The sequence below is a fragment of the Geotrypetes seraphini genome, chromosome 4 (assembly GCF_902459505.1).
Source record: "Geotrypetes seraphini chromosome 4, aGeoSer1.1, whole genome shotgun sequence".
Lineage (NCBI taxonomy): Eukaryota > Metazoa > Chordata > Amphibia > Gymnophiona > Dermophiidae > Geotrypetes > Geotrypetes seraphini.
Genome location: NC_047087.1, coordinates 268,654,620 through 268,676,813, shown reverse-complemented (window position 1 = coordinate 268,676,813; position 22,194 = coordinate 268,654,620). Strand labels below are relative to the sequence as shown.

General features: G+C 46.1%; 1 protein-coding gene across 6 annotated transcripts in view; it reads left to right on the top strand.

The window, feature by feature from the left end:
* Positions 1 to 720: 720 nt before the first annotated feature.
* The window catches only part of PPP2R2D (protein phosphatase 2 regulatory subunit Bdelta), a 150,033-nt gene continuing 128,559 nt past the window's right edge, over positions 721 to 22,194 (top strand). For 2 of the 6 annotated variants that reach the window (XM_033942625.1, XM_033942627.1), the window contains exons 1-3: positions 721 to 916; positions 1,050 to 1,298; positions 1,445 to 1,519. In XM_033942625.1, coding sequence (XP_033798516.1) covers positions 1,292 to 1,298; positions 1,445 to 1,519 — 82 coding nt within the window. In that variant the 5' untranslated portion in view covers positions 721 to 916; positions 1,050 to 1,291. Of the gene's footprint in view, positions 917 to 1,049; positions 1,299 to 1,444; positions 1,520 to 6,596; positions 6,615 to 18,293; positions 18,340 to 22,194 lie in introns of those variants that run through there. The other 4 variants (XM_033942624.1, XM_033942628.1, XM_033942629.1 and 1 more) reach the window with 4 other exon arrangements.

Genomic DNA, 22,194 nt, shown 5'->3' with positions numbered 1-22,194 from the left:
TGTGAGATGCTTTCTTTTTCCACTTCTAATTTGCTGTATAGTCAGGACAGTCTGTATTTTGTACTATTGTATTTCTATGTTGATTTGTTTTATGTTTATTACACAATTTTATCAAACTTTAAAAAAAATTTTCACCACTTTGAGTGATAAGGTGGTTTATAAATCTAAAATCCAATATTCATTTATTTTGGGAAAAGAAAGTTTTGGCATTGGTATTTTACATTTCTTTCAATATCTGGTACTTCAAAATAGTTAAGGGTTTGGAAGGTATAGTGTGAGCCTTTGTAAAAGGTGGGAGCACAGCTTGGTCAAAAAAAAATTATATACATAATAGATGCGTATTTGAAATACCTTATTTAAGCAGTGTGATAGGAGAGGCAGGAAAGAGAGCATTAGGGCAACAAGAGAACTTATTTTGGGAAAAGATTAAATTCAGATTAACATGACCTATCTAATGGTGTTTTCAGACGTAGTGCTTTCATTTAAAAAAAAATGTTTTATCCGTTTTATATAAATAACTGGGAAGTAGTGCTTGCATTTTCTTTCTCGGCAAGGTCTCCTCTACCTTACAGCGGAGTGGGGCGTGGTCATAGCAAGATAATATACCTCAGAAGAGTCACATTTTTGTGTGGTACTTTAAGCTTGATTCAGTGCTCTTACCCGCAACGGTATACAGTGTAATGGGAGTGTCCGAGTCTGCGATCATGTGCATGTGAGATAGCAAATAAGGAGAGAGCAATGAGGAATCCCCCTAACTTTTTATTTCCCACCTTATACTTGAAAAGAAAAAGCTACCCAGCTTCCAGAACTTGACAGACTATACTTTTAAGGGTGACCAATGTTCCTCGACTGCCCCACCTTTAAAATATCCTAAAGCTACCGCACTGCTAACATTCGGGAGGTACAGCGGCTACGCGTAAGTTTTCACTTCGCCGCACCGCGTTATTCTAGGCGCGCGAAATCAGCCTTTGCCTGTCTGCCACTGTGCGCGCGCCCCCGCCCTCTCACATGCGCGTGTGTTTAAGGGAGTCTCTTTTTCTCTCTCTCAGGGCTCCATCAGGAAGCGAGCGCTTCTCCGAAGGGTGTCTATTAAATGACGTCATCGAATCATGTCGACTGGCAATGTGCGCCATTTTGAAAAAAAAAAATCACGAACAGCCTCAGCGGCTCTGATTGCCCGGTTCTTCCTCTCTTTGAATTGCTGCACCAGATCTTGCGGGATTTCGTGCTGAAAGGAGCTGCAAAAACGGCCAGGAGTTCGCGAGCCTCTGGTCAGGCCCGACTGACAGCCATGGCAGGTGAGACCCGAACTTTGGCCGGCCGGAGTGGCCGGGGAGGCCTGGCCCCGCTCTGCTCCGGCCTAGTGGGGGAGGAGATGGGGACTTTTCCTGGAACCGGTGCTTCATGAGCTCTCCCCCCCCCCCCTCTCTCTGCTTCCTTGTAGGAGTCGGTGGAGGGAATGACTTTCAGTGGTGCTTTTCCCAAGTTAAAGGTGCCATCGACGAAGACGTGGCGGAAGGTAACTGCTTTTGTATTTAGCATAACCATTTTTTTTTGTTTTGTTTTTTTTGAAACGCCGACTCTTGGGTTGCTTATGCCCCGCAGCTGGAGCGGACAAGGACTGGGGTTGCCGCCGGGCGTGGGGGGGACCGGGGCTCGCCGCCGAGAGCTGGCCCTCGGCGCGCGGCTGGTCCCGGGCTCGGCGGCTTGTCCGTGCTCTGGAAGGAACGGTGCGCGCCGGGGCTGAGGCATTAGGAGTTTCTGGGAATCCGAGTGACGTCTAATGTTCTGCGTCTGCCTGCAGGATCGCGGGCTCTTAGGTGGGAATCGCAATGACTAAGCAAGCGCCGGGGCTGCCGCTCGGCCCCGGGATGGGGTGGGGGAAAGGGGCAGGCAGGAGGGCTTCTCCTCGGCAAGTGCTGGGACAAGCCGTACATTCTGAAGAGCTTTTCCATGGGCTGTGGTGACTTTGGAAAAGGGCTTTCCTAGTTTGCTTTTATGGGCCTAGATTTCAGTTCTTGTCCACTATTCTTGATCTTGGGGTTTCAATACACGAGGATAAGTAGCTTTCTTCTAAGGTGTATTCATTTTGTTTTGTGGTGAAGAGGTACTGCGGAACAGCTGACTTAAAACATACTATTACTCAGTTATGATCCTCTTACTTTGTTATGTAAATATCTACTGGCACATTCTTTTAAAAAAAATTTAACTGTGATCAAAACAAGCAAAAACATTATTGTTCCAGACAATGCTGATGTCTGAGCTCTATAGAGGACTGTTTCAAAAGTGTTTTTAAGCAGTTAAGGCTTGAATGAACTGCATAGAGTGGGAACATGCATGGACTGTGCTTTGAATTAACACACAGTGTTACCTTGAGAGAAGTAGATTACTTAACACTCCCTTGGATTACTTCTAGATGCACCACCTATGTTATCAATTAATTAACATACAATAAATGCTTATTTGAAATTGTCATGCCCCCAGCAGTAACCACAGAGGTTTTATGGTTACTCTGTGTTCATTTTTGCAACTGATGTGAAAAAACTGCAGTTTTGAGTTTCATTTTAGTAAAAGAACCATTTAGTTTTTAGTTCTTTCTAAAGTAATAAGCTCATTTCAAATTTAGAGTGTGACATTCAGGTAGATATTTTCCTGTCCCTGGATGGCTTACTTAATTGCCTGTTTGTGTCACATTATCTTTTTCAGTGTGCCTTCAGTTGATGTTAAAAGGTTTTGTTTTATTTGTTTATATAAGTTTTGAAGTGCACTAATCTACAAATGTATTTGTCCAAATTGGATTACAATTAAACATCCAAAATCAAGTTTAAAATCTAAACAGAAAATTTTGCATTAAACAAACACCTTTAATTTTTTTATGAAACACTAACCCCCCAAAAAACAAAAAAAAAACAACAACCCCTGTTCTAGATGGCCAGCAACATATTCAACAAACAGGCAAGCAATTGACAAAGGCTGATCCCATGGCAGAGCCTGCTGGTATAATGCTGTGTTTTACTACTGTGTTTCCCCGAAAATAAGACACTGTCATATTAATTTTGGGCCCCAAAAAGGCACTAGGTCTTATTTTCTGGGAGGTCTTATTTTTTTCATGTACAATGATTCTCTCCCTTCCTCTCCTCCACCCCAATTCTTCCTATTTCCTTTCTCTCCCTCACATGTGCAGCATCTTTCCTCCCCTCTCACCCATCCCCTTGTGCAGTATCTTTCTATCCCTCCCATCCCCTTGTGCAGCAGAACCCTTGCAGCCTATATCCCTCCCATCCCCCCACTGACCCTTTCATCTCTCCCACCCATCCAAACCCCGACCGCGAGACCGAAATACAGTACCTTTATAACAAACCGCATCATCGCAGCACAGGCCCTATCGCGGCTTTCTCACGCCCGGGCGTTCCTCTGCCGTGTTGCTGATGACATCATCAGCAATGCGGCAGAGGAACGCCCAGGCGTGAGAAAGCCGCAATGATGGCTTGTGCTGCTGACGATGTGGTTTATTATAAGGTACTGTATTTCGGTCTCACGGTTGGGGTTCGGATCGGTGGGAGAAATGGAAGGGTCAGTGGGGGGGGAACGCTTCTGCTGCTGGCGACTACGGCTTATTTTTGGGGGTAGGGCTTATATTAAGACCTTCCCTGAAAATCATGCTAGGGCTTATTTTCGGGGTAGGTCTTATTTTGGGGGAAACACAATAATTACTGTATTTGTGTCTGTCTTATAAATTGTTCTGATTTCTGTAAGATTGCTGTATATGACTTATAATTAAAGGGCTTATTTCCAAAACCTGCTGTCCAGTGCAACTATTAATTATTACATTACATTACATTAGGGACTTCTATTCCGCCTTTACCTTGCAGTTCAAGGCGGGTTACAAAAGAGCTAACTGGACATTTCCAGTGAAGTTACAACAGTTTTGGGTTGTTTTTTTTAATGGACTTAGAAGGTTTTGGAAATAAGCCCTTCAGTTAATAGTCATGTCTGGACTACTGTAACTCTTACCAAGGCCTTCCTTGTTGTCAGCTCGGTTGATTTCAGTTAGTGCAAAATACCATAGTACGAGGGTCATACTGAAATTAATGAGCAACAATTTTTAAAAAATCAGAATTTATTAATGTAGGGAAAACCAAGTACATCATCTTAATGTACAGACTTTTCTTCACTTTTCAACAGTCACCATTTCTCTGCACACATTTTTCCCATCGTTCTGCAAGCTTGAAAATTCCCTTGCGGTAGAACTCCGTTCCAGCTGCCTGAAGACACAGACGCACTGCTTTTTGTGCGTTCTCCACCATCTCGAAGTGTTCCTTCACAGAATGATGGTGGTCGGAACGATAGGCAGGGTGCGGAAAATCATTTCCTTCATTTTGGTATCTCTGAAGAGGATCTTGAGAGATGGTTTTTTTCTGAACTTTGTGGTTTCCGGCCAAAAAACATGGGACACAGCTGGCACAAACTTGTAAATAACTTAAGCTTTCACTCATTACCTGTACTGCACTGTGTCATATTCCAAGTTTTGCTGCGATTTCATTAACAGCGACACGTCCATCTTCTTTAATGATGTCATCAACAATTTCCTTGTTGCGTTCATTGCAGGCAGTGCAAGGGCGACCGCTATGAGGCTGATTTCCATCTTTGAACTGTTTCACCTATCTCCTAACACTGCTAGCGCCCATGCACACATCTCCATATGCACGCTGAAGTCCTTGCAGAAATTCTCCAGCAGGGATTTTCTCTTTAACAAGGCATTTAATGACAGCACGTTAACAAAACATCAGTGCTGGCCATTTTGTATCTACTGCCTGTGGTCACGTGATAGAAGCTAATGATGTCACAATACCTCAATGTGTAGTGTAAAGTCTGTACATTAAGATGATGCACTTGTTTTTCCCACACTAATAAATTCTTCTTTTTAGAAAATTGTTGCTCATTAATTTCAGTATGACCCCCACAGTATTAAAACTTGTAAGTTCCCCACCACCACCACCATAAAAAAGTGACTAATTTTATTAAAGAGCATTGGCTTCTTTTAGCCACTTACGTTCGTTTTAAGTTCATCTCAGTTGGCCCACAACACTCTTTATACTGGGTATCCTACCATTTCTTTACAGTTCACTTGTACTGTAGTCACCCACACATGTACAGTAGAACCCCGATTAAACTATTCAAGCAAGGTACAGAGAAGGGTGACAAAAATGATAAAAGGGATGGGGCAACTTCCCCATGAGGAAAGTGGCTAGGACTTTTCAGCTTGGAGAAGAGAGAGGTCAGGGGTGATATGATAAGAGGTCTATAAAATAATGAGTGAAGTGGAAGGGGTAGATGTGAATTGCTTGTTCACTCTTTCCAAAAATACTAGGACTAGGGGACATGCGATGAAGCTACAAAATAGTAGATTTTTAAAAAACGGAGAAAATATTTCTTCACGCAACGTGTAATTAAATTCTGGAATTCGTTGCCAGAGAATGTGGTAAAATCAGCTTAACGGGATTTTTTAAAAAGTTTGGATAATTTCCTATAAGAGAAGTCCATAGGCCATTATTGAGATGGCTTGGGGAAATCCACTGCTTATTCCTAGGATAAGCAACATAGAATCTGTTTTGCTACTTGGGATCTAACTAGGTGCTTGGAACCTGGATTGGCCACTGTTGGAAACAGAATACTGGACTTGATGGACCTTTGGCAAAAAAAAAAAAAAGTAATGTCCTCGAAGTGGCAGCGGTCCTGAACCGCAACTGCCCCCCTGTCTGTCTGTCTGTCTTTCCCCTGAAGCTGGTCAACAGAGGCAGCGCTGAAAACAGGCTACTCATGGCCAGCCTCGGCAGGCCCTTTCCTCTTATGGGGCTGGCTGCGAGCAGCCTGTTTTCAGCACTGACTGGCTGCTGCTTCTTCGGTAAGTTAGGGCGCCTTTGGGGGTAGGGTCCAGGAAGGGGGGATGAGAAAGTGACCCGGGAAGAACAGATACTAGACCTACAAGTGGGAGTGGGGGGATGATAGAATGAGCTGGGAAGGGAGACAAAATATAGTATTTTGTGTTCTTCTACCTTTCTTTTGGGTCTTAGTATTAATGGTAGTTTTATATTTCACATGTTTATTGGTATAATGACTGTTCATGTAACGAAGGCCCACAGTAACTGATTTCCTATTATTGTTTTCCCCTTTTTCCATCATTACAGAACTTGATACATTACAGTATGTGCCAATATACTGAATACATTTCGTAAATCTAAAAGGTTGTGTCATAATGCAAAAAGTGATCCAGAGTTAAAAGTTGCAAAGATCTGCTATATGCAGTTGTACTGAAAAAAGAAAAAAAAAACCACCACATTTCCAGCACGTATTACCATTTTGGTAATACGTCCCCGCAGATATCCGCAGTAAACCATCCGTTATTATTCTTTAGTGTCTGTTTCAACCTCAGTCCTTCTACACCATCATTCTTGAATGCAAGGCTTAAGATTTAATGGCTGTGTCCATTCGTAGTCTGATTCTTCCTTCTCTTCTTTAAAGAATGGCATGGGGATGGTTATCCACGGAGACGGTGACAAATTCTGTCACACTGACATTTTCTAGTAACACTGTAAGCACCGATCACTAAAATGGTAAGATTTTGCAATTACCACAGGTTAATGACCAGAATTAAAGCTTGGTAATTGTACAGCCTCTGTGTTAACTGTTGGGAGTGTTCCTGACATTTTGCCATTCAATTTATACAGAGAGAAGTTGTGCACTGAATGGCAGGTTATAGTTGTATACCAAAAAAGGCCTCAAAAGCTATACCAAAATGTAAATAAATACCAAATTATATGAAAATACAACTAATAAATGATTGGTATTATAAATGATATTATCTTCAGTGAATGTCCCTGGGGATGATACTGCTAATATATATATAAACCTTGACAAACTATAAATGGAAAAATGAAAAGATGATGATCAATCAAACGGATCAAAAGAAACAATCAGTACGGGCCGTACGCTCTCGTTTCAACCAATGGCCCCGGGCAATGCTTATGCAGTGACATGCACTTAGAAATAAATCTAGATAAACCGTGCCCAGTACATCATTTTATTCTTTTGAAACGTATCAAAAATTAAATGAAAACATTCATCCCCAAGCGTGGACTTCTGAAGAAAATATCATGAAAAAGAATATCTCCCTGAAACCTCAAATACAAAAACACCAAAATGAGAATGATAAAATGAAAAAATTGTAATGCAAAAAAATAATATATGATTGTAGTGACTCCCAATCAAAAAACTTTCTAAAATAAGTACGTGAAAATATACAATGTCCTCAATCTGTGTATCGAAAATTCAAAGTGTCTGTCAATGAAAAGTCTGAAAGACGTGATGCAAAGTGGAAACCAATAAAAATCAAAAAGTACTTAGCTCAGTCCTTTCAGAACGGGATGGGGTTCAAAATTCAAAGTTCAAAGTTCAATCATGGTTCTGTGATGCCTCTGCTTGATCAATCCCGCTCACTTACGAAATACTTATAGAAGAATGAACTTGTAGGTACTGTAGCCGTGGTACTTGAATATGGATCCGAAGAGCTGATCGAAAATGTCTCTCCAATTTCTAGCGCTGGTGTTGTTCACTCATTCAACTCACTCATATGTCTCATATATCTCGCTCGTTGGTCTCATTCATTCTGTTCATTGGTCTCATCCATTCTGCTCGCTCGACAGGTCCTGTTTCAATTTCCTCATCAGGAGGGAGCAAAAGAGTTAGGAAAAAGACTAAAGATATTATCAAAAAATACCACGTCCTCGGATTTAAAGGATGAAGTAATCCTACGCAGCGGCACAATCACGCTGCTCTGACAAGTGAATGCCTGAAACAAGGAGTTCTTATATTACGATTTAAAGAGCTCCACCTGGTTCAACGTATGCGTAATGACGTAAAACAAACAATGTCAGTAATATTGTAAGAAATAAAAAAGAAAGAAAAAAGAAAAAACACAGCAATTATGTAAAACATTTGTCAACGTTTTCATTCATACCAAAAGGAGAGAATGCTTGTAACGTAAAAATCCAGAAATTTTCCCTCAGCAATAAATGATTTTGTCTATCTCCCTTGTAGGTAGTGGGAATTTGTTCCAACACGCACCACCTGAGTTGAGCAAAGGTGTGATGATATTTCAAACTGTGAGCCACCGTAGGAGCCGTTGTTTTTTCAGTCTTAAGGCAACTGCGGTGTTCAATTAACCTCACTCTAATAGCCCGGCTAGTACAGCCTACATAGATTAATCCACACGGACACTCAATGACGTACACAACAAAAGATGAAGTGCATGTTGTGGTGGCTCTCAACTGATAACTCCGCCGAGTTTTAGGATGTGTCCAAGAATTACCCTGGTGTGATGTAACACATACCGAGCAATGGCCGAGCAATGTTTTACGTCATTACGCATACGTTGAACCAGGTGGAGCTCTTTAAATCGTAATATAAGAACTCCTTGTTTCAGGCATTCACTTGTCAGAGCAGCGTGATTGTGCCGCTGCGTAGGATTACTTCGTCCTTTAAATCCGAGGACGTGGTATTTTTTGATAATATCTTTAGTCTTTTTCCTAACTCTTTTGCTCCCTCCTGATGAGGAAATTGAAACAGGACCTGTCGAGCGAGCAGAATGGATGAGACCAATGAACAGAATGAATGAGACCAACGAGCGAGATATGAGACATATGAGTGAGTTGAATGAGTGAACAACACCAGCGCTAGAAATTGGAGAGACATTTTCGATCAGCTCTTCGGATCCATATTCAAGTACCACGGCTACAGTACCTACAAGTTCATTCTTCTATAAGTATTTCGTAAGTGAGCGGGATTGATCAAGCAGAGGCATCACAGAACCATGATTGAACTTTGAACTTTGAATTTTGAACCCCATCCCGTTCTGAAAGGACTGAGCTAAGTACTTTTTGATTTTTATTGGTTTCCACTTTGCATCACGTCTTTCAGACTTTTCATTGACAGACACTTTGAATTTTCGATACACAGATTGAGGACATTGTATATTTTCACGTACTTATTTTAGAAAGTTTTTTGATTGGGAGTCACTACAATCATATATTATTTTTTTGCATTACAATTTTTTCATTTTATCATTCTCATTTTGGTGTTTTTGTATTTGAGGTTTCAGGGAGATATTCTTTTTCATGATATTTTCTTCAGAAGTCCACGCTTGGGGATGAATGTTTTCATTTAATTTTTGATACGTTTCAAAAGAATAAAATGATGTACTGGGCACGGTTTATCTAGATTTATTTCTAAGTGCATGTCACTGCATAAGCATTGCCCGGGGCCATTGGTTGAAACGAGAGCGTACGGCCCGTACTGATTGTTTCTTTTGATCCGTTTGATTGATCATCATCTTTTCATTTTTCCATTTATAGTTTGTCAAGGTTTATATATATATTAGCAGTATCATCCCCAGGGACATTCACTGAAGATAATATCATTTATAATACCAATCATTTATAGGTTATAGTTGTAGCCTGCTGCACAACATTGAGGTTGGTGGTATCTGCCATGCTACTTGCTGTGTTAGTTAAATGCTAACTGTTAAGGTGCATTCCTCCTTCATTTTTTTGCCTTCTTCTGTGTTAGCTGGATAGTGTAGGCTAACTTCCACTTTTATTGCTAAGGTGTTGCGTTATAAAGTATGCACTAATTGCTGTATTAACAACTTAACATAGGCTGATGCAGAAAGTTTACTGCCAGCTCAGCCATGCTGTTGCTACAGGGTAGATGCACATGAACAATGCAATAACAGGGTTGAGTGTGGGTTTAATTTATGGCTGAATGTTGCATTCAAATTAATGCCTCGTTGCAGCCTTTTTTTTTTTTTTGCCATATCTGGGGCAGTATTAGCTTTCTTTCTGACCCAACCCAATGTCCCTCTCTCCTAATAAAAAAAAATAATCATCATCATCATCATAAATAAAACCAAAAAAATTAACCCTGCTGGCATCCCTTGACCTGACTGACTCTATCCCTCCCCTTTTAAAAAAAAATCCCTGGTATCTTGGGTGCCCCTAACCCATATAACCCCCTTCCCTCCTCGACTAAAACAAAAACCTATTCCCTGGTGTCTAGTGCTACCATATATTATAATGCAAGGTTTAATTTGAAACTGGAGGCAGCATGTTTTTACCAATTCCGACTCCACCCAACATCGCTTCTAACTCTTGATTCCACAGCCCTGGATTTTCAGATGTTCAGTACTTTGATGTAGAGCAGGGGTGCCCACACTTTTTGGGCTTGCGAGCTACTTTTTAAATGACCAAGTCAAAATGATCTACCAACAATAAAATTTAAAAAAAACACAAAGCACACTGTATGCATAGAAAATGTTAATCATCATTCCTATTCCAGGGTTTTTCAAAGAGGTCAAAGCAGATGACTCTAAGCACTATCACCTCAGTAACAACCATACAAAAATAGACAAATATACTCCCTCCCTTTTTACTAAACCACGATAGCAGTTTTTAAGCGCAGGGAGCTGCGCTGAATGCCCAGCGCTGCTCTCGACACTCATAGGCTCCCTGCGCTAAAAACCTCTATTGCGGTTTAGTAAAAGGGGACCTTAGTGTAAAATATAGACAGCAGATATAAATTCAGACACATTTTGATCACTAAATTTAAAATAAAATCATTTTCCCTACCTTGTCTGGTGATTTCATGAGTCTCTGGTTGCACTTTCTTCTTCTGACTGTGCATACAATCTTTCTTCCCTTCTTTTAGCCTGTATGCTTCTTTTCCTCCAGACCTCATTCCTTCCCCCAACTTTTCCTTCCTCTTCCCTGACCTTTCTTTCTCTCTGCCTCCTTTTCATTTTTTTCTGTTTCTCTTCTTTCCTTCTGTTTCCCTGCCTGCCCTTTTTCTTTCTTTCTCCCTGCCCTCCCCCAAGCCACTGCCACTGCCATTACCATCGGAGACCAGGACCCAAACGCCACCAATAACAGGCCCCAAGCTCTCCCTGCTTCGGCCAACCAGCATTCCTCTCCCCGACGTCAATTCTGCCGTCGGGAAGAGGAAGGCTGATCAGCCCAAGATCGTGATCAACCTATTGGGGGAAATGCTGCCGGGTCCTGCCTTCGCGGAAACAGAAAGTAGTCAGGACCCGACAGGAACAAGAACAAATGCTTCACTAACCTGTCTCCTGCATTAGCCCGTAGCGAACGCTTGCTTCAGGGCTCTCAACATGTGCATGCAGGCTTCCCTTCTCCCCCCCCCCCCCCCCCCCCCGGACATAACTTCCGGTTTCGGAGGGAAGAGAAGAGAAGCCTGCACGTACACGTTAGAGCCCGGAGCATAAGTTCGCTAGGGGCTGAAATCTCCAAGCCGTTTTTTTGGGGTTTTTTTTTTAATGTTCAGCAGCGGCAGATGACAGCTGGGCGGACCGCCCAGCTAAAAGGCCCTAGGGAGAACACTGGAGAGGAAGGCTGATCGGCCCGTAGATCAGGACGGCAACACGAGTGCGATCGACTCGAGTTGCCTTCCTGAGCTACTGGTCGATCGCGATCGACGCGTTGGGCACCCCTGATGTAGAGAATGACACGAGGACAAATTTTTCTCCTTCCCCGCAGGAACTCAATTTCCACACCCCTTCCCTGTGAGTTTTGTCGCTGCCCTTGACCCATTCCTGTAAGCTCTGCCTTAAATGCACAAGCCTCGGACACTTATGATTTTAAAGTGTTTGCGGCTTGTGCAGATGAGGACAGAGCTTGCAGGAATGGGACAGGAAAAGAACTTGACGGGAAAATGAGTTCCCGCGGGGACAGGGAAATTTGTCCCCATGTCATTCTCTACTTTGATGGTTTGTTTTTGAAGAGTAGTGTATTACCTTTCATTAAAACATTTAAGAAATTTATTACATAAAACAATTACAGTTCTATAATTTTGTGTGGAAAGTACAGAGCACTGCTTAACAAACCTCTTTATCTGTGACCCTATTCCTCGGCCATATAAAGCATATGGATCAATGATGTGCTATTCACAGCCCACCCAAGTTGTGACAGGAAATGTGAGCATAAGAATAGCCACAGTGAGTCAGACCGATGGTCCATCTATCCCAGTATCTTGCTTTCAAAAGTAGCCAATCCAGGTCACAGGTATTTGGCAGAATTTCCATTTGGGAAAGTCCTGTATGTTGTGTAGATCAATGAAACAGACCCCTACCTTTAGATCATTTTTAGATGACAGAATGTGAGTGTGAAGGCTTTCATGCAAGGCATCGTACACAAGTGTACTACCAGCTGCTGTAGGAAGATCTGTGTCCTCTAAGGAGTAGATTACCGTATTTTCGCGGATATAACGCGCACCGTTGTAAAACGCGCACAGGGGTATAGCGCGCAGAAATCACGATGATATGTACAAAAACTTTTCTATACCGCGCTCAGGCATATAACGCGCATGCTGCCCGACTCTCCTCTGGCCACCCCGACTCTCCTTTCGCTCTCCCCGACTCTCCTCTGGCCACCCCGACTCTCCTCTGGCCACCCCGACTCTCCTTTCGCCCTCCCCGACTCTCATCTGGTTGCCCCGACTCACCCTGACTTTCGGTGCACTGCCCCGACTCTCCTCTGGTTGCCCCGACTCACCCTGACTTTCGGTGCACTGCCCCGACTCTCCTCTGGTTGCCCCGACTCACCGTTCACCCGCCCTGACTTTCGGTGCAATGCCCCGCCTCTCCGTGCCTGTCCCCCTTGAAGGTCTGCCTGTCCCCCTTGAAGATCTGCCTGTCCCCCCTTGAAGTCCTGTCCCCATCCTGAAAGCCTGATGCCCCCCCTCGACGTCCGATTCTTCTCCCCCCTCGGCAGGACCACTCGCACCCCCACCCCGAAGGACCGCCGACTCCCCGACAATATTGGGCCAGGAGGGAGCCCAAATCCTCCTGGCCACGGCGACCCCCTAACCCCACCCCGCACTACATTACGGGCAGGAGGGATCCCAGGCCCTCCTGCCCTCGACGCAAACCCCCCTCCCTCCAACGACCGCCCCCCCCCCCAAGAACCTCCGACCGACCCGCGACCCCCCTGGCCGACCCCCCCACCCCCCTTCCCCGTACCTTTGGAAGTTGGCCGGACAGACGGGAGCCAAACCCGCCTGTCCGGCAGGCAGCCAACGAAGGAATGAGGCCGGATTGGCCCATCCGTCCTAAAGCTCCGCCTACTGGTGGGGCCTAAGGCGCGTGGGCCAATCAGAATAGGCCCTGGAGCCTTAGGTCCCACCTGGGGGCGCGGCCTGAGACACATGGTCGGGTTTGGCCCATGTGCCTCAGGCCGCGCCCCCAGGTGGGACCTAAGGCTCCAGGGCCTATTCTGATTGGCCCACGCGCCTTAGGCCCCACCAGTAGGCGGAGCTTTAGGACGGATGGGCCAATCCGGCCTCATTCCTTCGTTGGCTGTCTGCCGGACAGGCGGGTTTGGTTCCCGTCTGTCCGGCCAACTTCCAAAGGTACGGGGAAGGGGGGTGGGGGGGTCGGCCATGGGGGTCGCGGGTCGGTCGGAGGTTCTTGGGGGGGGCGGTCGTTGGAGGGAGGGGGGTTTGCGTCGAGGGCAGGAGGGCCTGGGATCCCTCCTGCCCGTAATGTAGTGCGGGGTGGGGTTAGGGGGTCGCCGTGGCCAGGAGGGTTTGGGCTCCCTTCTGGCCCAACTACACAAAGTACGGGGAAGGCGGGTGGGGGTGTCGTGGGGGTCGGCCAGGGGGGTCGCGGGTCGGCTGGGGACGGGCGGAGGTTCTTGGGGGGGGGGGCGGGCGGTGGGGGGGGGGGGTTTGCGTCGAGGGCAGGAGGGCCTGGGATCCCTCCTGCCCGTAATGTAGTGCGGGGTGGGGTTAGGGGGTCGCCGTGGCCAGGAGGGTTTGGGCTCCCTCCTGGCCCGATATTGTTGGGGAGTCGGCGGTCCTTCGGGGTGAGGGTGCGAGTGGTCCTGCCGGGGGGGGGGGGGGATGTATCGGACGTCGGGGAGTCGGCCGGGCAAGAGGGCTTGGGCTCGCTCTTGCTCCGATCGTGGATGCGGGTGCGGGTGGGAGCGCGTGCGAGCGGTCGTTCGGGGTGGGGGTGCGAGCGGTCCTGCTGGGGGGGTGAATCGGGCGTCGGGCGGGGTGGGAACTATGTTTAAAAACTTTTGTATACCGCGCTCAGGCATATAACGCGCGAGGGGTATGCGCGGTACGTAAAATCACGTATAACGCGCGCGTTATATCCGCGAAAATACGGTAAATCTAAGAACCATTGAGACATGACACAATTGACTTATGTTCTTCCAAAAATCAAGGATCAGAAAAAAAGATAAAGCTCGGGTGTCAATCACCTAAAAGCGCATTTAGCATACATTTTGAAGTTAACAGACCATATAGGGGAAGATTTTCAAAATCTTATGATAAAATCGAATGGGCTGCTACCGAGGTCGCTACTGTAACGATTTCAAAAAGGCAAGTCATTCTCAGAAGACCCCACATTTAAATGAGATTTGCGGAAGTTCACTAAATTTACTTGAGATGAGTTGCTGGTAGTAGCAGAGCACATGCGCAGAATATACCCACATATTAAAAAAAGATCAGCAGAGATGCCCACTCTATCCCGCCATACTCGCACAACCTCCAGACACCCACCCCTTGCAGCAGAAAGGATGCACACTTTCTCTCGCCATGTTGCTGAATCCCCCGCCACTCCTACCCCCCCCCACACACACACACACTCTGCAGTGAGAGAGATGCCCACTCCCCCTGCTGTACAATCCCCCAACAGTACAGCTGCCTACTCCCTCCCCCCCAACCTTATTCATGAAGTCTGGCCAGAAGGACGCCTACCTTCTCCGGCTTGCAGTCCTGCTTCTTACAAAATGGCGGGCCTGTTAGTTCCTGGTACATCCTGGGATGCACTAGGGAGGGACCTAAGGCTTTGATTAGCCCAGTCGCTTAAGGCCCTTTCGAGGGGCATAGAGCTTTGTGGAATCCCACAGTGATCTGCATATTGATTCCTTTACTTTAATTGCTTTCATACATTGAAAGTTTGGGTCTCATTGTCGGTGTGTGTGTGTGTAGATGATGTGCTAATCTTGGCCTCTTTTTTTTCTGCTCAGACCATTGTTGGCCATTTCTGATTTGAACTATTGCCTGGACTTAATCTCTGCTTGGTTAGTCACTCATGGACTTGGGCTTAATCTTGCAAAATATGATATTTTTTTCTTCAACTGTCCTCATAGCACTACCTCTGAAAATGGCAAGTCAGACTCTTCCAAGGGCCCACAAAGTTCAGGTTTTAGGAGTCACTTTGGATGCTTCCTAATCTTTTCACCAGCATATTTCAGGGTGTAATGAAAACTTTTTTTTTTCTCAAGTTGTAGATGCTCTACTCAGTGTGGTGTTTATTTTGCACTTCCATGCTCCATGTCCTTATTCATTTCCTTGTCAATTCTAGTTTGGATTACTGTAATGCCTCGCTCTGTGGAATTATTCAGTAGGACTTAAAGCGTCTCCAACTTGTCGAATACAGCCATACACCTTCTTATGGGTGCAGGCCATTATGAGTCATATCGTGCCTCTATTACACCTTGGAACACTGGCTTATCAACTCTCTTTCATATTCTAGTTCTTGTATTTAACATCTTGCACCCAGACCAGCCCAAATATCTCTCTGAACCTTTAGTGCAACCCCTCTAGGATCCTTCACTCTTCATAAAGCCATCTTTTACAGATACCTACCTGTTGTATGCTCCATCTTTCTTCTATTAGAGGAAAACTTTTTAGTGTACGGTGCCCTACATTATGGAATTCATTTCCATTGGAAAGTTCTTTATCATCCTAAAAGATGGATTATAGGGTCGCTTCACCATCTGGGTGAGCTTGGGTCCCTCTCCTTGGCAGTGTCAGTCTCAGAGCAGGATGCACAAAGCTCCGGCAACCCAGTAAAAAAAACTCTGGATTGGGAGCGATGTCAATTTGGGCTATGCTCAGCACAAATAGCATGCAAATCATATGCACACTATTTGTGCTGTGTATCCCGGTGAAAGGGGGAGAAACTGTGTATGCATTCAAGAACTGATTGTTGGGTACAGCTCTTCTATGCAGGCCCAGTACAGTTCTTGGAGCTCTCGGGCAAGCTTAAATTTCTTTTTTTGTTTTGCATTGTGAATATTTTGTGTGAGCGTGTATCCTGTGCTTAACAGCTGTATTCTGATAAAGGCGCAGGACATACATTTGCACAAAATACGCACAGATGGCTATCAGCAGTTCCAGACCTGCCAGAAAATTTTGCCTGGTAAAAGGTAGTTGTTCCCTTCTTGCATTACTGTAAGTGCTCATTTTAATACTAATGAGCTCCTTGTAATGATTTGCATAGGGTTCTCGGTGGTTGCTGCTGTGACTGGTAAAAGCCCCCTGAGAATCCTTTTGTGCATCAGAAGCTGAGCTGCCTCCACAGCAAGCTTTTGAGAATCTGGGCCTTAGGCCCGGGTTCTCAAAAAACCGTGTTAAAAAGCAAGGGTCTGCTGACTCAACCGTTTGATAGTGAATTGAAATAAGCAAGACATTCTTAAAAAATCAAGCATGCAAATGAGGTCGGCAGACAGGAGTGAAGGTTTGCTAAATTTGCATGTGCCCATCGCTGGTGATAGTGATGGGCACATGCAAGAAAACCCCCCCACAACAACAGCAGGACAGATGCCCACACTCTCCCGCTGCCCTGAAATCCCAGCCGCACACCACACCCCCTATAGTGGGAGAAATGCCCACTCTCCCCCCCCACTGGCAAGTGAACCTCCTGCCATAGAACACCTCCCCTGTCTCTGATGTACCCTCCCCCTCACCTCCAAATTGATGCACAGAGGGACGTGGTCTCCCTTCTCCCAGAAGTCCTGCATCGTTAAAAATGGGCCTTCTCCCTGGCGCATCTTGGGATGCACCGGGGAGGGGCCTGAGGCTCTGTTGGCCCAAGTTGTTTAAGGCCCCTCCCATGTGCATCCCAAGATGCACTGGGGAGGGGAAGGCCTATTTTCAAAAACGCAGGACTTCTGGGAGGAAGGAGTTCATGTCCCTTCATGCATCAATTTGGAGGTAAGGGGAAAGGGCATTGGAGGCGGGGGAAGGTGTTCTATGGCAGGGAAGGGGAGAGTGGGCATCTCTCCCACTGCAGGGGAGGGGGTGCACAGCCGGGATTTCTTGGCAGTGGGAGAGTGTGGGCATTTCTACCACTGCAGGGAGGGATGTTGACGCTGTTCTGGGGGTTTGCTGTTCACTGCCACTGCAAGAGAGGGATGTTGTGATGCAGCAGGAAAGAATGGTCATCTCGCCCGCAGTGGGAAAAAATGAGCATCTCTCCCGCTGCATCACAACACAGGCTTTCTAGCAGTCACCGGCACCCCTGGACCTGTCGCTTTTATTTGTCGCCAAAAGCCGACGCCGCTTTTAGAAAATGGCTCAGCATTTTTTAAGAATCCACCGGAGGGCTCATTTTAATGTTGAAAAGCCTGTCGGAGACTGCTAGAAAGCTTGCTATTGACAGAGATAATCCATTTTGATAATCTGCCGCTAAAATGCGTACAAGCTAAACCATCAGTAAACAGTTTAGCGACAGCGTTAAAATTTTGAGAATCTGGCCCTTAGTCTTTAGGTATTGTAGTGGTTCTTTTTTGTCCTCTTCCTGTGTCTTTGTAGTTCTTGTCTAAAATGCATGTTTTCATTACAGTGTAAACTGCTTTGATAGTTTTCTCCTAAGCATTATATTAAATATTAAGGCCCAGATTCATTAAGGCCATGGATTGGATCCGATCCGTGGCCAGGGGCCTGATTCACGAATCACCCTCATGCATCCGGATCGCTCAACAGCAGAGGTGTCAAAGTCCTTCCTTGAGGGCTGCAATCCAGTCAGGTTTTCAGGATTTCACCAATGAATATGCATGAGATCTATTTGCATGCACTGCTTTCATTGTGTACTAATAGATCTCATGCATATTTGTTGGGGAAATCCTGAAAACCCGACTGGATTGCGGCCCTCGAGGAGGAACTTTGACACTCCTGCTCTACAGCGATCCCGACGCTTGTGCAGACCATCTGTGCCCGGCAGGGCAAGAAACTTTACTTTTTTTTTTTTCTTTTCTTCTCAAGCCCAAACCATGGGCTTGCACTGTGGGGAAGGGCAGGAGAGTTGGAGCAGAGAAGCAGGATCGGGGGAGAATGTAGGGCAGACAGAAAGGACCTGAGCGACTGGTCCTTAGCAGTCGCTTATTTTTGGGTCAGTCAGCCCATTCGATGTCTCTCTTTTTTTTTTTTAGCCTGCCTACATTTCCATGCGCAGATCGGAGGATGATTGGGATAGAGGTTAGTGAATCGGGTCGGAGGGAAATCGGGTCGCTAAGTGGTTGGAACTTGATCGGTGGGCTTAGTGAATCTAGCCCTATGTTCTTAATAAACTTGGAAACACTACCTTATTTAGGCTTATTTTGTAAGGATTGTTGCTAACCAAAGAAAACTGGTAACATGCTGCTTTCAGTTGCAGCTAATAAGGAGAAAAACATGCTTTTGTCTTGAGTAACTGATACAGAGCTTTATTACTGTTTTCAATTGGTGCAAAACTATAAGGCCCATGTACCACAGCACACTATCTGGCCAACTGTAATATGACTTAAAAAATTACATTAGAAATTAATGTAGATTATACTTATAAAGTTTTTAAACTATTTATTTAATAAACCTAATGATATGTAAAAAATCATTGAAAACAAATGTGCTGAAACAGAATTAAAGTAAACAAACAAAAGCGTGTTTTAAAATAGACTTAAAGTTTGGGCTTGGAGCCAAATTGTGCTGGGCCAACTAGAGTGAATGACCTCAGTTGAACCATAACCACTTCTATAATACTGGCCAGCAGAAGCAGACATACGAGGAGGATGCTTTTGCAGATAAGGTGTGTATAGGAGTGCTCAGCTAAAAGGAACATAAGAATAGCCGTTCTGGGTCAGATTGATGGTCCATATAATCCAGTATCCTGCTTCCAGCAATGGCCAGTCCTGGTCACAATCCTAGCAGAATCCTGGAGTGCAGCAATATTCCATGCTACTGATTCCAGGATAATTAGTGGCTTTCCCCATGTCTATCTTAATTGGAAATTGTGGACTTTTCCTCCAAGAACTTGTCCAAACCTCCTCCTCCTCCTTTTTTTTTTTAACTCAGATATGCTAACTGCTGATACCACATCCTCTGGCAGCAAATTCTAGAGCTTATTTTTTTATTTAGTGAAAAAAAAAAATATTTTCTCAACCCTCTTGATCCCAGCTTGCTCTCTGAGCAAGTCACTTACCACATATAGGCAAATCTAAACTGAAGTAACTTTTTTTCTCCCCCCTCCGCCCCCCGAAAAAAAGAGTGGGTGGGAGAGATTGGCTCAAGTATAAACCGAGTGTTTATGTTCAAGTATAGGTATTGGTAGTCCAGTGGTGAGCTGGGACAGGAGAAATACCTCCTTGTCCTGTCCTGGACTGTTCTGCTTCTCCTGGGCTTACGGTGAGCCGGGGCAGGAGTGACCCCTACCGTGTCCTGGCTGGCTAGCCAGCTCTACACCCATGCCCACTGCCCCATATATTGCAGGCATCCCCAGGGCTTGCCTTGGGGCCTGGTGGTCCAGCAGTGAACCGAGACAATGAGTGACCTTCTCGTGTCCTGTCCTGGCTGGCTCCACCCCACCCCACCTTCCTCTCTGTACATGAAAATGTGATCCAGTGGTGAGCTAGGGCAGAAGTGATCCTCTTACACTCCTGCCTCTTGTGACCCTACCATGTCCTGTCCTGGCTCATCTCTGCAAGCCTGGGGAGACCTGCAGTGGGCAGGGGGTGGGGGTATAGAACAACGGTAGGGGTTGCTCCTGTCCCGGCTCGCTGTTGAACCATCAGGGCTCAAGATAGGCTTGGAGGAAGTCTGCAACAAGTCCAGGAGGAGGATGGGACCGCAGCAGAGAGAACTTGCTGTGGAGGCCGATGGCAGCCTGTTAGGATCGTTACAGCTGACCGGCTATCCTCTGCAGGCTGCTTTAAAGGTGAGACTGGGAAGCCAGAGGACACTAGAAAGGAGGGGAAAAGCATGCAGTCCTTTGGGGGTGGGGGCCCTGGTGTAGAAGTGCGCGGAAGGAGGGAAGTAAAGAGGGGTCCAAAGAGATGTGCATAAGCTGGTCTGGGGGGGGAGGGGAGGGGAAGAAATATTGAGCCTAAAAATAGAGGAGAGGGAGAGTGATGTTGAACAATGGGATGATGGGAGGGAAGGAACAGAAAGGGAGAGAAGTTGGACACAAAGGATGGTATGGATGGGGAGATTGAGATACTGGATAGGAAGGCAGTTGGAAAGAGAATGGGAGAGATGGTGGACCCTGGGGAGGTGAGGAAGGAGGGAGAGATGCTGGATGAAAGGATAGTTGAGAAAAGGCGAGATGGTGGATCTGGGGATGGAGACAAAAAAAAGGAGAGATGCCAGATCTCCGGGGAGGGAAGGGAAACAGAAGGGGAGTACAGAGATGGAAGATGGATGGTTAGCACGGAGAAAGAAGGAAACAACAAATGGGCAGGAGACCCTGGCAAGCGAGTTATCAGAAAACAACCAGAGCCTGGGACCAACATGATTTGAATGACCAGACAACAAAAGGTAGAAAAAAATAATTTTATTTTCTGTTTTGTGATTACAATATGTCAGATTTGAAATGTGTATCTTGCCAGAGCTGGTGTTTCACAGCATGCGTGAACTAGGACCTAAAAGAGAGAGGAAAAGTCTTTATTTTGTTTACATCACAGAGCCGGCGTGGGGTTGGAAAGGTTTTAACCTTATACTTCTACTAAGGGGTCCTTTTATTAAGGTGCATATTTAGTGTGTGCTAACCTTTAGCACGCGCTAAATCGGTTAACTTACGTTAATAAAAGGACCCCTAAGTATCTTAGCCTATGTTTTAGATTTTGACCCCTTATGTGATTGAGTTGGACACCCCTGCACTATGGAGTTAGAGGTACTCCTGTCCCTTTCCTAATCATTCTTAGGTTTTTCTTTTGCGATTGGCACACGGAGCAGAAGATTCTTAGCACTGTGCAGTACAAGTTGCTGGCTTTGGTTTAGTATTATCCCAGGACAAGCAGGCAGCATATTCTCTACTTGTGGGTGACGTCATCCACGGAGCCCCAACGCAGACAGCTTTTCAAGCAAACTTTATTGAAGATTTCAAGTTTGCTGGTGCTGCACCACGCATGTGCGTGCCTTCCTGCTCCACTAGAGGGCGCATCCCCTCCTCGTGGTCTTCAGTTCTTAGTTTTCTGCGGAGCCAGAAAGCCCTGTCGTTTTTCTCTCCATGTGTTCCGTGCCTTTCTAGCACCGCAGCTTCTTTGTTTTGTACTAGGAGTCGCTGTGCGCCTTTTTGCCTTTGTTCGATCATCAAAAACAAACAAACAAAAAAAACCTCTTTCGGACCCGGCATCCGGGTGCTCCCGGGTTGCCGTGGCCGCTGGGCCTCGATCAGCTGCGGCCTGTTTTTCCTATGTCCCGATCTCTTACCGGGTTTAAAAAGTGCACCCAGTGCGGTCGGCTGCTGTCCATCACCGACCCGCATCGGTGGTGTATTTTGTGCCTGGGGACTGACTCTCCGACCGACGCTTGTCCCAGGTGTGCGACTTTTCAGAACCGTGCCCTGCGATGTCGTCGGGCCCGCATGGCTGAACTTTTTGCTGTGGAACCGTCCTTGGTTTCGGCTCCGGTCTCGACCTCGGCCCCGAGTAAGACCTCTGCCTCGAAGGGATTGACCCCGGCCTCAAAGACCTCGGCTCCGGGTAAGTCCCCTCTTTCTTCCTCTTCAGGGTCAGCACTGGCGAGGAAGCCAACCTCGGAGTCTCCAGCCGTTCATGGTGGGAGTGCTCTTCCACCGGCTCCGTCGAGACTGGCCAATCCCTCAAAGCATGCTTCCGCCTCCAGGGAATACTCATCCTCGAGGTCGCCCTCGGTGGAATGCACCGCTGCACCTGATATGCCTTCAATGCTTTCGGTGCCCGTGTTCCAGGAGATGTTAAGGGCTATGATATCCTCAGAGCTCTCCTCGGCTTTGGCCCATTTGACCCCGGTCTCAGCCTCACGTGCGCCGGACCAGCCTGAGCGTAGTGTCGAGGCCCCTCAGGGCAAGGTGCGTCGGTCTCGGCGCCACTCCTCTCCTCG